The sequence below is a fragment of the Heptranchias perlo genome, chromosome 2 (genome assembly GCF_035084215.1).
Source record: "Heptranchias perlo isolate sHepPer1 chromosome 2, sHepPer1.hap1, whole genome shotgun sequence".
NCBI classification, from domain to species: Eukaryota; Metazoa; Chordata; class Chondrichthyes; order Hexanchiformes; family Hexanchidae; genus Heptranchias; species Heptranchias perlo.
In genome coordinates, this window is record NC_090326.1 from 114,363,344 (window position 1) to 114,377,579 (window position 14,236).

The 14,236-nt window shown below is 42.6% G+C and overlaps 1 protein-coding gene across 7 annotated transcripts in view; it reads right to left on the reverse strand.

Annotated features, from left to right (window-relative positions):
- Positions 1–14,236, reverse strand: part of tbc1d5 (TBC1 domain family, member 5) — a 495,410-nt gene that overhangs the window by 196,767 nt on the left and 284,407 nt on the right. For all 7 annotated transcript variants that reach the window (XM_068006107.1, XM_068006096.1, XM_068006070.1 and 4 more), the window contains exon 13: positions 11,193–11,365. In XM_068006107.1, the coding sequence (XP_067862208.1) occupies positions 11,193–11,365 (173 nt within the window). The remainder of the gene's footprint in view (positions 1–11,192; positions 11,366–14,236) is intronic.

Below are 14,236 nucleotides of genomic sequence, written 5' to 3' on the forward strand. Positions count from 1 at the left end.
ACTCACTGACACACTTCCCTCTTTCTTGCAGAAGTTGGCACATAACAGGAGGCAGCAATAAAAATCTGGAGGAGGACAAGTGCGCCTACACATTTTAACCCCCATGGAGGAGACAGTGTTGGCCATCATGGGAAGGGGCATTGCTGAGGCCGTGGCCACTGGCGGTGCTGGAGGGATCGATGATGAGGGTCTCTGCATACCTAATCCTCCTTCTCTCTTCCCACATCTCCCTCATCCCACAATCTTTTCTGACTCACAAGCTGCAGATGGTGTAAGCACACACATCTTACCTTCTCCTCTCCCCTCATCACAACCCAACCCTTGTCCCTTTTTCATTTCAGATACCCAAGAACTGGAAGCTGCCTCAGAGAAGGCAGAGGAAAAAGGCAGTGATGATGAAGGCACACTGTCACTCAATCTTACACTTGCAACCACCAGCTCATAGACTGTCACTGCATGTACTTTAGAGGCTAGGTTGAGGAGGGATCTGCACGTGGTGAGACACTGGGCACAAATATGCAGGAGCCAGGGCGGGGGAAAGGATACCGCTGGAGCCAGCTTGCCGGAAGGCAAGGTTGCTCTGCTGTAGAGGATTCAGATGAGGACTTTGATGGACAAGTCTGCAGAAGGCGGCTGATGGGCTGACACCACCAAATGCTTGGTGCACTGGAAAGCCTGCCAGAAAGCCTGCACACAAATGTCAAGAAGTGTGGAGGAGTCCAGCTCCAACTTGGCACAGGGCTTTGAGCCCATCCTTTCCAACATGGAACGTGTGGTCAACTCTATCAGCTCACATGTGGAACCCACCATGATGCAGCGTCTGATGACCAATGTCATCAAAGTCCTGACTACCCCTTTGCAAGCTCAGACTGCTGCCATTGTGGCTCTGGTACCACAGTTGAAAGGGGCTTCAGGGGGGTCCCCAGCAGTCAAGCAATCTGTTCTCCAACAGATCACCAGGAGTGCCGAGGTGCCGCCTCGGGAGAGTGGCAGTGGCTCCATGGAAGACGAGCCTGCTGTCCTCTTTCAGGATGACAGCATTCCTGCTCTCAGTCCTGCCACTCTGCTAGTGCCCTTGCTGTTCTACTGTCAGCCAGCCAGACCAGGCTGCTGCAACCCATGGCCAAGATGATGCAGTCTGAAGCCGGGCCTTCTCGGCCCAGAGCTGCTCGAGGTCGCCCTCCAAGACCATCTGCATGCTCCTCAATTGAATGTCGGCAGTCTTCCATCTCCCATGCTCCAACCACTGGGGAAGCACCTCGTAGGAGCACTAGGAAAGGTGAAGACACATGAAGGACATACACTAAGGAATACACAAGGGTAATTAGTTTCATTGTGTATGCATTATTTAATGAGCGAATTGATAAATCTAGATTTGAATCTGCATTTGGTGGTGGTTTTTATTTCTGCAGTGAACTGAGGGAGGAACCAATGTGTAATCATAAAGAGGACGATGTGCTGGTCAGTGATAGAGGAAAGGTAAGGAGGGTGGGACTGTTAATAATCTGATCATGTAGAGTCCTGGTAGAAAGGGACTGCCTATGTTGTAGCCTCCCTTTCTCTTTCACTTCCTTCTCCTCATCCTCTCTCTTCGAGCAGCTTGTCCTGCTCTGCGTGGCCTCTCTTCATTCTCCCAGTCATGTTCAATTCCAAGAGGAAGCCCCACCGGGCCACCCATGTCCGAAAGCAACTTTTCTCAGCACAATATTTTAAATGCCACCAAAAGTACTGCAAGACCAGCCAGATCACTCCCTGTAGAGTATTGAAAATTTAGCCAAGTATAGGAAAACTGCAAAAATGCATACAATTGCACCAACAGCCAGAAGAAATAATTCAGCAACTAACCTGTAAGTACTTCATGATCCCTTTAAATAGCACTGGCGGAGGATCCATCATGTCGTTTAACATAGTGTTCAGTTAAGAGAGGTTGGCTGGAGTGTGGAATTGCAAAATAGCAGCAGTGCCTTCAAATCAGCATTGCACATTGATTCGCGTCATGAAATCCCTGCCCTGCATGCTGTTGGTGGTCGTTAGGCGCGAGTGCGCAAATGCCTTTACGAAGATGGCATCCTGCGCACTTCCCGTCGGAAGTGTACGTGTGTATCTCAGATCACATTTGAGAGTCTTAGGTGGCCCTGTAGTGCCTAAAAATGGGTACTACAAGCCCAATTTAATCTCCTAGGATTCTCTGGAAACTATTGGTAAGTTCAGATCTCCCCTCCCCTTCTTGTTTATGACTCTCCTGCTAACAGCCTGTCAAATTAAATATTCATTTAACATGGCTTTGGTTTATTTTGATGATGACATTAAATCAATCTTGGCCACCAGATATTTCTGAGATGTTTGGTCTATAATGATCACGTATTATTGACGACCTAACACTTTCCAGTTTTAAAAAAAATATTTTTTGGTAGATATAGTAGATGCTATATTCATTAAATACCAGTTATGGCATGTTAAATATAATGTTTAAAGAAACCTAGCCACGTGATGGAAAGTTAACTTTACTTTCCATTTGGTAGGATGCTTTGTTCAACCACAAACAACAGAACTCAAAAATGCTGGAGAAGTGATGTAGTCAGACCAGACTATTGTACACTTGTTCACCTCTCTTTATTCTATCTTTCAAGATCAACTTAGATTTTACCTCACTTTGCATTTACTTGTCCCTACAGCTATTAGGGCATATGTCCTGATTTGTCTGCCACTGCTCATCAGAATGAAAGTCACCTCAGCAATCATACATTTGATAATTTTACCGAAGTGAATGCTGCCACCCAACAATCCTGTCTTATTTCACTTTGTCTTATCCAATTTTGATCTCTTAGCAATAATAATACTTACCTATGTGCCTTACTATGAACAAAAACATACCATTAGCCTGTACAACAGTTTTGTTTGCATGAAGTAACATAGCTAACGGCTGCCATTTATACTTGTATACACTCCAACTGCAGTAAAAGACAGATAGCACATCTATAGTATTCCAAAACACTTATCTTCCTTGCTGTAAGTGCACAAATGTTGAAGTATTCTAAACATTCTTAGTATATAATGATTTCCTATGATAGCCCGTCCTACTATTACTATACATAAATGAAATAAAGCTAAACAAAGAACATTTTGTCAATATTCTTTGCAAAAATTATAATTTGTTAAACAAAAGTTTTTCCATATTTTTCCTCACTATCATTTCCCACCTGAAAAACCAATTAGACTGACCTTGAGCCTTTCATGTAATTTCCCTGCAACTGACTAAGAGTGAACAGTGATGACGAGACTACAATTTTCACTCTCTGTAGGTAAGCACTTGAGCTCTGCTCAGCACCTCAAAATAGAGGCCAATAATTCTCTGCATTTAGAATGATAAATGCAAAAAGTATATCCTTCTCACTATGTGGAACAGCATGTTGAATCATCAATGAACTGCACTATCTTATAATTACACCCAAGAAACTACTTTGACCCTAAAAACAATTAAAGTTAACACTATAGTATTGACAAATAAATTAGTATTTTCAAATAATATAAAAATTAGTACATGAATTTCACTGCTAATTAGAATTAATTCAGATTAAATATTGCTGGTCTATACCCATTCTATTTGATCCCATGTTACAAAATATTTTTATTGGAAACTCAAATAAATTTTGTCCAGGCTATGCTATTCCAGGTTTACATCAAAACTACCCAACATTGTTATGACGACAAATAATGTATGGTAATTTTTTAGTAAAACTTTCTACCAAAGTAACGAGATGCTCTGCTATACACTCCCTTTGCTAACATTTTAGTGTGAACTCTTTTGAGATGAACGTTCTTGACAAGCCAAAATATAAAAAAAACATGTTCTTCAACAGAAATAAAGTACACCCAGTAAGATTACAATTCTCGGAAAAACAATATCATTTGAGGTTTCCTGTTTTTAATAAAAAATGTTTGTGGTTCAGATGTTTAAGGAAGGTTCAACCACAAAATTGTCAAATAAAGTACAGTTCATTAATGTAATGCTTGTTACTATAAAATGTTGTTATGTGTTCAAATCTAGTGGGTACATTAAGTTGCACTATGCCACATTTTACCCTTCACAGCTGCAGGAGAACAGCGTCCACGACACCACACAACCCTGCCACGGCAATCTCTGCAAGACATGCCAGATCATCGACACAGATACCACCATTGCACGAGAGGACACCATCCACCAGGTACATGGTTCATACTCCTGTGACTTGGCCAATGTTGTCTACCTCATACGTTGCAGGAAAGGATGCCCCGGAGCATGGTACATCGGCGAGACCATGCAGACACTGCGACAACGGATGAACGGACACCGCGCAACAATCGCCAGACAGGAGGGTTCCCTCCCAGTCGGGGAACACTTCAGCAGTCAAGGACATTCAGCCACCGATCTTCGGGTAAGCGTTCTCCAAGGCGGCCTTCCAGACACACGACAACGCAAAATCGTCCAGCAGAAATTGATAGCCAAGTTCCGCACCCATGAGGACGGCCTCAACCGGGATCTTGGGTTCATGTCACGCTACACGTAACCCCACCATCGAAAAAAAGTTATCTGTTTTTAATACAACGGGTCATTCTCTCTCTTTCTCTTCCTTTCGGATGTTTCTCTCTCTCTCTCTCTTTTGTTCTGGCTGTTTGTATATTCGGTGGTCCTGTATGCAACATCTCTCTGTCTGAACACTTTGATTGCCTTGACAATGGGCAGTTGGAAAGATTATCTGTAATCACCAGGTATTGTTCTCTGACTATAAATGCGGTAACATTCAAGGAATCCCACACTTCACCTGACGAAGGAGAAAGCCTCCGAAAGCTTGTGATTTTCAAATAAAACTGTTGGACTATAACCTGGTGTTGTAAGATTCCTTACAGCAGTATAATTGGACCACCATATTTAAATGTTAATTACTAATGCAATGCATACCAAGGAATGATATACAAATCAATTTATCATTTTTAAACTACGTATCAAGTATATCCTTTCCCTCTTGGAGCCATACAATAGTTTTCGTAAAGGTGGTCTGCACAGCAGAGTAGGTGACATGAGCAATAAAGGGTGTCATTTTAACCCCCCAGGACAGGATCATTGGGAAACCTGGTAGATGAAAGGAGGCAAGAAGGGCCGGATCCATGAGGTAAGTGCCTTTATTGCACTGTTTGTGGACCAAGAGGAGCAGGAGTGCTTCCCCTAGGCCCACCAAGCTTACCACTTAAACACCCCACGAGCGACCAACACCCTCCACCCCACGATGTTCAATTCCCACCACCATGATGTCCGATTCCTTCCCAACCTGGCTGGTTGTTGGGCGGGAAACTTGTTGAGATAATTTAAAACAGGTCCTGCGGTTAAATTCGGCGGGACCTGCGGGAAATCCTTACTTCCGGGTTTCCCGTCCTCAAATCCTCTTCCACTGCTCTCTTCCCAGCTCCGAGTTATTATCGGGCCAAAATCACAGGTACTCCCAATCCCTGTCGCAGTGCGACAGCACGGTGTGCGGACAACACAGTGTGAACTGCTGAGAGTTTGGTAAGTGTGGGAGTTCGGTGAAGCGGGGGAAGGAGGTGCTGCTTTGCCTTGCTTTTCCTAATTTTTTCCACAGAGCGGCAGTGGTCCTGAGCGTAGAAGACTGAGATTGGGGAATAAAAGCAGCAGCAGACCTGTAACAAGAGACAACTACTGTGCGACGTCACAGGTGAGGCAGGAGAGTCTGAGAGGTGAGCACAGTATAAAAGGAGAGGCCTAGAGCAGGAGGAGAGTCTGAGAGTCGAAGGTAAGTCATGGCGGCACGGCTCGCACCCGTGATATGCTCCTCCTGCACTATGTGGGAAGTCATGGACACTACCAGTGTCCCTGGCGACCTTGTGTGCAGGAAGTGTGTCCAGCTGCAGCTACTGGCTAACCACATTTCGGAGCTGGAGCGGAGGGTGGATTCACTGTGGAGCATCCGCGATGCTGAGACTATGGTGGATAGCACGTTCAGTGAGGTGGTCACACCGCAGGTAAAGATTACGCAGTCAGAAAGGAACCGGGTGACCGCCAGGCAGAGTAAAAGAACTAGGCAGGTAGAGCAGGAGTCCCCTGGGGCCATCTCCCTCTCAAACAGATATTCTGCTTTAGATACTGTTGGGGGAGATGGCTTATCAGGGGAAAGCAGCAAGAGCCAGGTTCAGGGCACCACGGGTGGCTCTGCTGCACAGGAGGGGAGGAAGAAGAGTGGCAGGGCTACAGTGATAGGGGATTCAATTGTAAGGGGAACAGATAGGCGTTTCTGCGGCCGCAAACGTGGTTCCAGGATGGTATGTTGCCTCCCTGGTGCTAGGGTCAAGGATGTCACGGAGCGGCTGCAGGGCATTCTGGAGGGGGAGGGTGAACAGCCAGTAGTCGTGGTCCATATTGGTACCAACGACATAGGTACAAAAAGGGATGAGGTCCTGCAAGGTGAATTTAAGGAGTTAGGAGATAAGTTAAAAAGCAGGACTTCAAAGGTAGTGATCTCAGGATGCCACGTGCTAGTGAGTATAGGAATAGGAGAATAGACCAGATGAATGCATGGTTGCAGGGATGGTGTAGGAGGGAGGGATTTAGATTCTTGGGACATTGGGACCGGTTCTGGGGAAGGTGGGACCTGTACAAGCGTGACGGGTTACACCCGAGCAGGACCGGGACCAATGTCCTCGCGGGGGTGTTTGCTAGTGCTGTTGGGGAAGGTTTAAACTAGAGCGGTAGGGGGATGGGAACCTGAGAGGGGAGTCAGAAGGGAATAAAGTTGAGAGCAGCAAGAGAGGGGAAGACCCAGGGGAAATTTACAATACAAATAGTACAAACAGTTGTTCAAGAACAAGTGAAAGGGAAAAGCGTGGAGCAGCGGAAAGAAAGTGTACTTTAGGCACAACAGATAAAATAAAAACAGCTTCAAAGCTGAAGGTCAGGCTAGGGTGTGTGGCCCAACTAAGAGTTCTATATACAAATGCACGGAGTATAAGGAATAAATTAAATAAACTACAGGTTCAAATTCAAATTGGAGGGTATGACATGATAGCTATTACTGAGACATGGCTGCAGGTGGTCAGGATTGGGAACTAAATATACCGGGTTATAAGGTCTACAGGATATATAGGGAAAATGGAAGAGGGGGAGAGTAGCCTTAGTGATTAGAGATGAAATCACTTCAATGATAAAGGGGGATATAACGAGAGGTAAGCAGCCAGAGACCTTATGGTTTGAATTGAGAAATAGGAAAGGATCTAAGACTATAGTGGGAGTTGTATATAGGAGCCCTGGCAGCAGCTCTGAAGTGCTAGATTGTACAAATGCAGAGATTAGACAAGCGTGTAAGAAAGGCATAGTGGTCTTAATGGGGGACTTTAACCTTCACATAGATTGGGAAAAGCAGACTAGCAACTGTCAGAAAGGTAGTGAATTTCTTGAGTGTGTCCGGGATAGTTTTCTACAGCAGTATGTCCTAGAGGCAACAAGGGAGCAAGCCATACTAGATTTAGTAATGAGTAATGAACCAGATTTAGTTAACGGCTTAACTGTGCGTGAACATCTATCCAATAGTGATCATAACATGATCGAGTTCAATGTAGTGTTTGAAAGGGAAAAAAGTGAATCAGCTGCTAAGATTCCAGACTTGGGCAAGGCCGACTTCAATGGGATGAGACAGAGACTGTCCACAGTAAACTGGGCAAATCTGTTAATGGGTAAAATGACTGATGATCAGTGGGAAATGTTTAAAGAAACATTTAACGTGATACAGAATCGGTTTATACCCCTGAGGGGCAAGAACTCTACTCGCCAAAAAAAACAGCCTTGGACAACTAAAGAGGTGAGGGACAGTATAAGATATAAGGAAAGGGCATACAAAATGGCAAAAAATGGCACAAATCCTGGTGAATGGGAAAGATACAAAGAGCAACAAAGGGTCATAAAACAGATAGAAAGGGCTACAAGAGAGTATGAAAAGAAACTCGCAAGGGATATCAAAACCAATACAAAGAACTTTTATAGTTATATTAGGAAAAAGAGGGTGGTCAGGAGCAGTGTTGGCCCCTTAAAAACTGAAAGTGGGGATATTGTCATTGACAATGGGGAAATGGCGGACATGATGAACAATTACTTTGCGTCAGTATTTACAGTAGAAAAAGAGGATAGCATGCCAGAAATCCCAAGAAAACTAATATTGAATCGGGGACAGGGACTCGATAAAATTAACATAAGTAAAGCAACAGTAATGAAGAAAATAATAGCACTAAAGATTGACAAATCCCCAGGACCAGATGGTTTCCATCCCAGAGTTTTAAAGGAAGTAGGTGAGCACATTGCGGATGCCCTAACTATAATCTTTCAAAGTTCTCTAAATTCAGGAACTGTCCCTCTAGATTGGAAAATTGCACATGTCACTCCGCTTTTTAAGAAAGGAGAGAGAGGGAAACTAGGGGATTATAGACCAGTTAGCCTAACATCTGTTGTGGGGAAAATGCTGGAGTCTATAATTAAGGATAGGGTGACTGAACACCTCGAGAATTTTCATTTAATCAGAGAGAGCCAATATGGATTTGTGAAAGGTAGGTCGTGCCTGACAAACCTGATTGAATTTTTTGAAGAGGTGACTAAAGTAGTGGACAGGGGAATGTCAATGGATGTTATTTATATGGACTTCCAGAAGGCATTTGATAAGGTCCCACATAAGAGACTGTTAGCTTGGATAGAAGCCCATGGAATCGAGAGAAAAGTACGGACTTGGTTAGGAAGTTGGCTGAGCGAAAGGCGACAGAGAGTAGGGATAATGGGTAGGTACTCACATTGGCAGGATGTGACTAGTGGAGTCCCGCAGGGATCTGTCTTGGGGCCTCAATTATTCACAATATTTATTAATGACTTAGATGAAGGCACAGAAAGTCTCATATCTAAGTTTGCCGATGACACAAAGATTGGTGGCATTGTAAGCAGTGTAGATGAAAACATAAAATTACAAAGTGATATTGATAGATTAGGTGAATGGGCAAAACTGTGCCAAATGGAATTCAATGTAGACAAATGTGAGGTCATCTACTTTGGATCAAAAAAGGATAGAACAGGGTACTTTCTAAATGGTAAAAAGTTAAAAACAGTGGATGTCCAAAGGGACTTAGGGATTCAGGTACATCGATCATTGAAGTGTCATGAACAGGTGCAGAAAATAATCAAGAAGGCAAATGGAATGTTGGCCTTTATATCCAGAGGACTAGAGTACAAGGGGGCAGAAGTTATGCTGCAGCTATACAAAACCCTGGTCAGACCACACCTGGAGTACTGTGAGCTGTTCTGGGCACCGCACCTTCGGAAGGACATATTGGCCTTGGAGGGAGTGCAGCGTAGGTTTACTAGAATGATACCCGGACATCAAGGGTTAAGTTACGAGCAGAGATTACACAAATTGGGGTTGTATTCTCTGAAGTTTCGAAGGTTAAGGGGTGATCTGATCGAAGTTTATAAGATATTAAGGGGAACAGATAGGGTGGATAGAGAGAAACTATTTATGCTGGTTGGGGATTTTAGGAGTAGGGGGCACAGTCTAAAAATTAGAGCCAGACCTTTCAGGAGCGAGATTAGAAAACATTTCTACACACAAAGGGTTGTAGAAGTTTTGAGCTCTCTTCCGCAAACGGCAATTGATACTAGCTCAATTGCTAAATTTAAATCTGAGATAGATAGCTTTTTGGCAACCAAAGGTATTAAGGGATATGGGCCAAAGGCAGGTATATGGAGTTCGATCACAGATCAGCCATGATCTTATCAAATGGCGGAGCAGGCACGAGGGGCTGAATGGCCTACTCCTGTTCCTATGTTCCTTTCTTATGAATGTAAATGGCTGACAGTGAATTAAGCTGGGGTAACTTAAAACTGAAATAAAAGTATATTGTATCACACAGACATATGAAAGAAAGAAGAAAGAATTTGCAATTAGAAAGCACCTTTCATGACTTCATGATATCCCAAAGTGCTTCACAGCCAATGAAGTAGTTTGGAAGTGTCGTCACTGTTGTAATGTAGGGAAACATGGTAAAAATTTCAAATCACAGTTTGTGTTTACATCTGGCTGGTGTCCGAGTTGTCTGACCCACATATTTGAGTTTTATTTCTAACACTATACTGTGGAACACATCAGTCTACATTCAACAAAGTAGTAAGCGTCAATGGTATGCAGTAATTTTGAAACAGTACAAAGCCAATCTCTTCAATATTCTCCATTGCATAGTCTATTCCTCACAATTTATTCATCACTGGACTGGGAGAAGAAAAAGATGAGCTTGTTGGCACGATCCTCAAGCTATATGTATACATACATATGGATGTGGTTCAATGTTCTCATTCTTTTTCCACTTGCTCATGTTATTCCTAACTCATTGCTTTGACAGAATTTAGACCATTAAAGGACGGAATGCTTAACAACAAAAAGACAACTATCACCCAGTATGGACATTAGTTGCTAAAGGTACCATTTGTAAGTCAGTACACAATGTGTTTTTAACTGGAGTCACACTTTATCTCTTCAGCGGATAGAAGATAGTATTTTTTTTAAAAATTAGAATTAAAATAATTCTGTATTATAACCATGACTGCAATAAAACAACTTAGACATAACTCAAGTTGCCTTAACAGTTCATCTATTTTTACACATTTGTTGAATGTTAAATTTATTGTGGCTGCCATTTTTTGCAATAAGTGACATTAATGTTCCTTTATCTTGAAACTGTAAAGTCTATTGACACAGTCATTACTTTGTAAACACAAAATAGGCATACTCAGAAGAATTTATGAAACCTTAATTTCTAGAGAATTATACTGTATCAAGTCCTTCCACTTAATTATTTTTTCACATGACCTGAATATGCGCAAAGAACTTACACTTTGGCAGTTATGAATTTAAATAGAATTGTAACATTATTCCCAAATTTGTTTACTGTTCCAGTAAATACAGGGTTATTTTTTATAGTGCATAGCTCATGAAATAACCATTTCCTATTGTACATGTTGCTTGCACAAGTTATTACTTCATGGTGTCGTACTTATAAAATATATTGGGACATCTGATTCTTTACATAATTTGCACAACTAAAAGCATTGAGCATTTTTTTTTAATGGAGCTAAATTAATGAAGCAAGGGTAGATAAAATTGCATTGAATCACTTACATTCCATAAATCTGAGGTGCTATTTCTAGTCGATTAAGGTGCATGTATAGCTCTGTGTCATATTTCTTTAACAGTTGGTCTTGAATGCGATTTACTTTGGAAACTATAGCAAGTGATGGTCCAATGTCCTGAGGTCTTGCAAATGGTACAGCTGTAACCATCTCTTCTTTTCCCTAAAGAGATAAAATGAGTGTCCAGATGAAAATACAATATAAAACTTTCCTACATTTAAAAATATCACACTGTATCACATAATATTAATCAGATTTTATTAGCTATCTAAATCGCTATTAAATTTCTAATAATTCCTGCTAATGTTACAAACAAGATATCAAGCTTTTACCATGTAATCAGACCTGATACAGTGACCAAACTACCACTGATTAGTAACCATGAATAGTACGTTACTCACCCTGGAATAAAAATAACTCCTTCACAATTAATGTATATTTTACTTACACATTTATTTATTCTAATAGTAACTTGCTGCACTCCTAAACATGTAATATAAATAGCAATGCTCTCATTCCGCTTTAAATCTTGGTGCTTTTTCCTTATCTGCTGTTGTAATTATAGCCTTAAAATGTCACCAGTGCTCAAATCGTCAGGTATTATGTATATAAAGATTTCTTCCTCTTTCAAAGAAACAACCCCATTTATTGCATGTTATTGGTTTAACCCCAAATCAGCATTCCAAATGCAAGCTAAGCAAAAGAAAGTTGAAATAACTGCTGCATGTACTTTGCTCGAATTGGACTTCACTCTAAATCCAGCCATACTACAAAGCAATCCAAAATCACAGGAATTATACATTGCAAAGGATCCTCCCAAGCCAGGAATCAGAGAGTAAAATACAAGTTTCACTGTAGTCACAGTAATGCTCATTTTTTTTCTTTTTATGTCAAAGCTTTAGACCGCTAACATAACCTAAAATGCTGTCAAACCATCAATTCTCAAGGCCTTTTCTCCCCAGGCGGAACACACAGCCTATTTAAATGTTGCTAGGTATCTTTCCAAGGGCATCTGTTTTGACTGTCACGAGATGATACTGATCGGGGCATCCTCAAGCTCACTAGGCAGGTCAGCTGTGGTAAATCTCTTTCAGGACGAAGGAGGATGAAGAGCAAAGTACATCTGGAGACTCACAGGGCTCTATCACAAGTTGTGATATGGTTAAGGGAGGGATTCCAAATCTTCTGTTATGTGTTTGCAATTTGCAGAAGCTTATGCATATAGATCATCAATTCACATTTCACAAATATCTGTAGCTTTCAGGTCCACTTGTCATCCCTCACAGATGCTGCAGCTTTCAGAATCCTAATACATTAACAAACTTTTAGTAAATCATAGTGACCAGGGCTGTATCCATTGTTGTACTAGCACCTCCTTTGGCAGGGCTGCAATGTAGATGGTCACCGAGCTGTCCTTTTTTGCAAGCAAGGGCTGACAATGTCCTGACGGTAATAGCCGAATCCAAAATTTTTTTTAAAATTCGTTCATGGGATGTGGGCATCGCTGGCGAGGCCGGCATTTATTGCCCATCCCTAATTGCCCTTGAGAAGGTGGTGGTGAGCTGCCTTCTTGAACCGCTGCAGTCCGTGTGGTGAAGGTTCTCCCACAGTGCTGTTAGGAAGGGAGTTCCAGGATTGTGACCCAGCGACGATGAAGGAACAGCGATATATTTCCGAGTTGGGATGGTGTGTGACTTGGAGGGGAACGTGCAGGTGGTGTTGTTCCCATGTGCCTGCTGCTCTTGTCCTTCTAGGTGGCAGAGGTCACGGGATTGGGAGGTGCTGTCGGAGAAGCCTTGGCGAGTTGCTGCAGTGCATCCTGTCGATGGTACACACTGCAGCCACCGTGCGCCGGTGGTGAAGGGAGTGAATGTTTAGGGTGGTGGATGGGGTGCCAAATAAGCGGGCTGCTTTGTCCTGGATGGTGTCAAGATTCTGGAGTGTTGTTGGAGCTGCACTCATCCAGGCAAGTGGAGAGTATTCCATTACACGCCTGACTTGTGCCTTGTAGATGGTGGAAAGGCTTTGGGGAGTCAGGAGGTGAGTCACTCGCCGCAGAATACCCAGCCTCTGACCTGCTCTTGTAGCCAATGTATTTATATGGCTGGTCCAGTTAAGTTTCTGGTCAATGGTGACCCCCAGGATGTTGATGGTGGGGGATTCGGCGATGGTAATGCCGTTGAATATCAAGGGGAGGTGGTTAGACTCTCTCTTGTTGGAGATGGTCATTGCCTGGCACTTGTCTGGCGCGAATGTTACTTGCCACTTATGAGCCTAAGCCTGGATGTTGTCCAGGTCTTGCTGCTTGCGGGCTCGGACTGCTTCATTATCTGAGGGGTTGCTAAAAGTAGCCACTGTAATACTAATATGAGCTCTGAATTACATGGATGGTGGATCTTGCCCAAGGAGGCATACTACACAATTTAATTTTCGAACCTTTGCTAGCAATAGGATTACCTAAAGGATTGCCTAGATTACAAAAAATCTTTCAATCTATCTATATACAGAGCCTGAGTGGAAATAGTAGTTTCAATAGCTTGCAGTTCTCGTGGAAACCCCCTCAAGTCACTCTTGACAAGGAATTAATTGGGAGCATATTCTACATATTTTTTTTTATTCGTTCACGGGATGTGGGCGTCGCTGGCAAGGCCGGCATTTATTGCCCATCCCTAAGCATTACTCTGTAGGTTAAAAAAAACTTTTACTCTTAAATTTTGCTCGATATTGTTAATTTTGTATGGGTGTACTCTAGTTCTGTGCTCACAATCCAAATGAAGTAACTTGCTCACATTATCCATTCTTCCCAGCAGTTGAAAAACCTGAATCATGCTACCTACCAAATAATCAAAAGCAAAATACTGCGGATGCTGGAAATCTGAAATAAAAACAGAAAATACTGGAGAAGCTGAGCAAGTCAAGCAGCATCTGTGGAGAAAGAAACAGAGTTAACATTTCAGGTCAAAGACCTGTCATCAGAACTGGAAGATGTTAAAGAGTTAACGTTTTTAAGCAAATATGGAGCCAGGGAAAGGG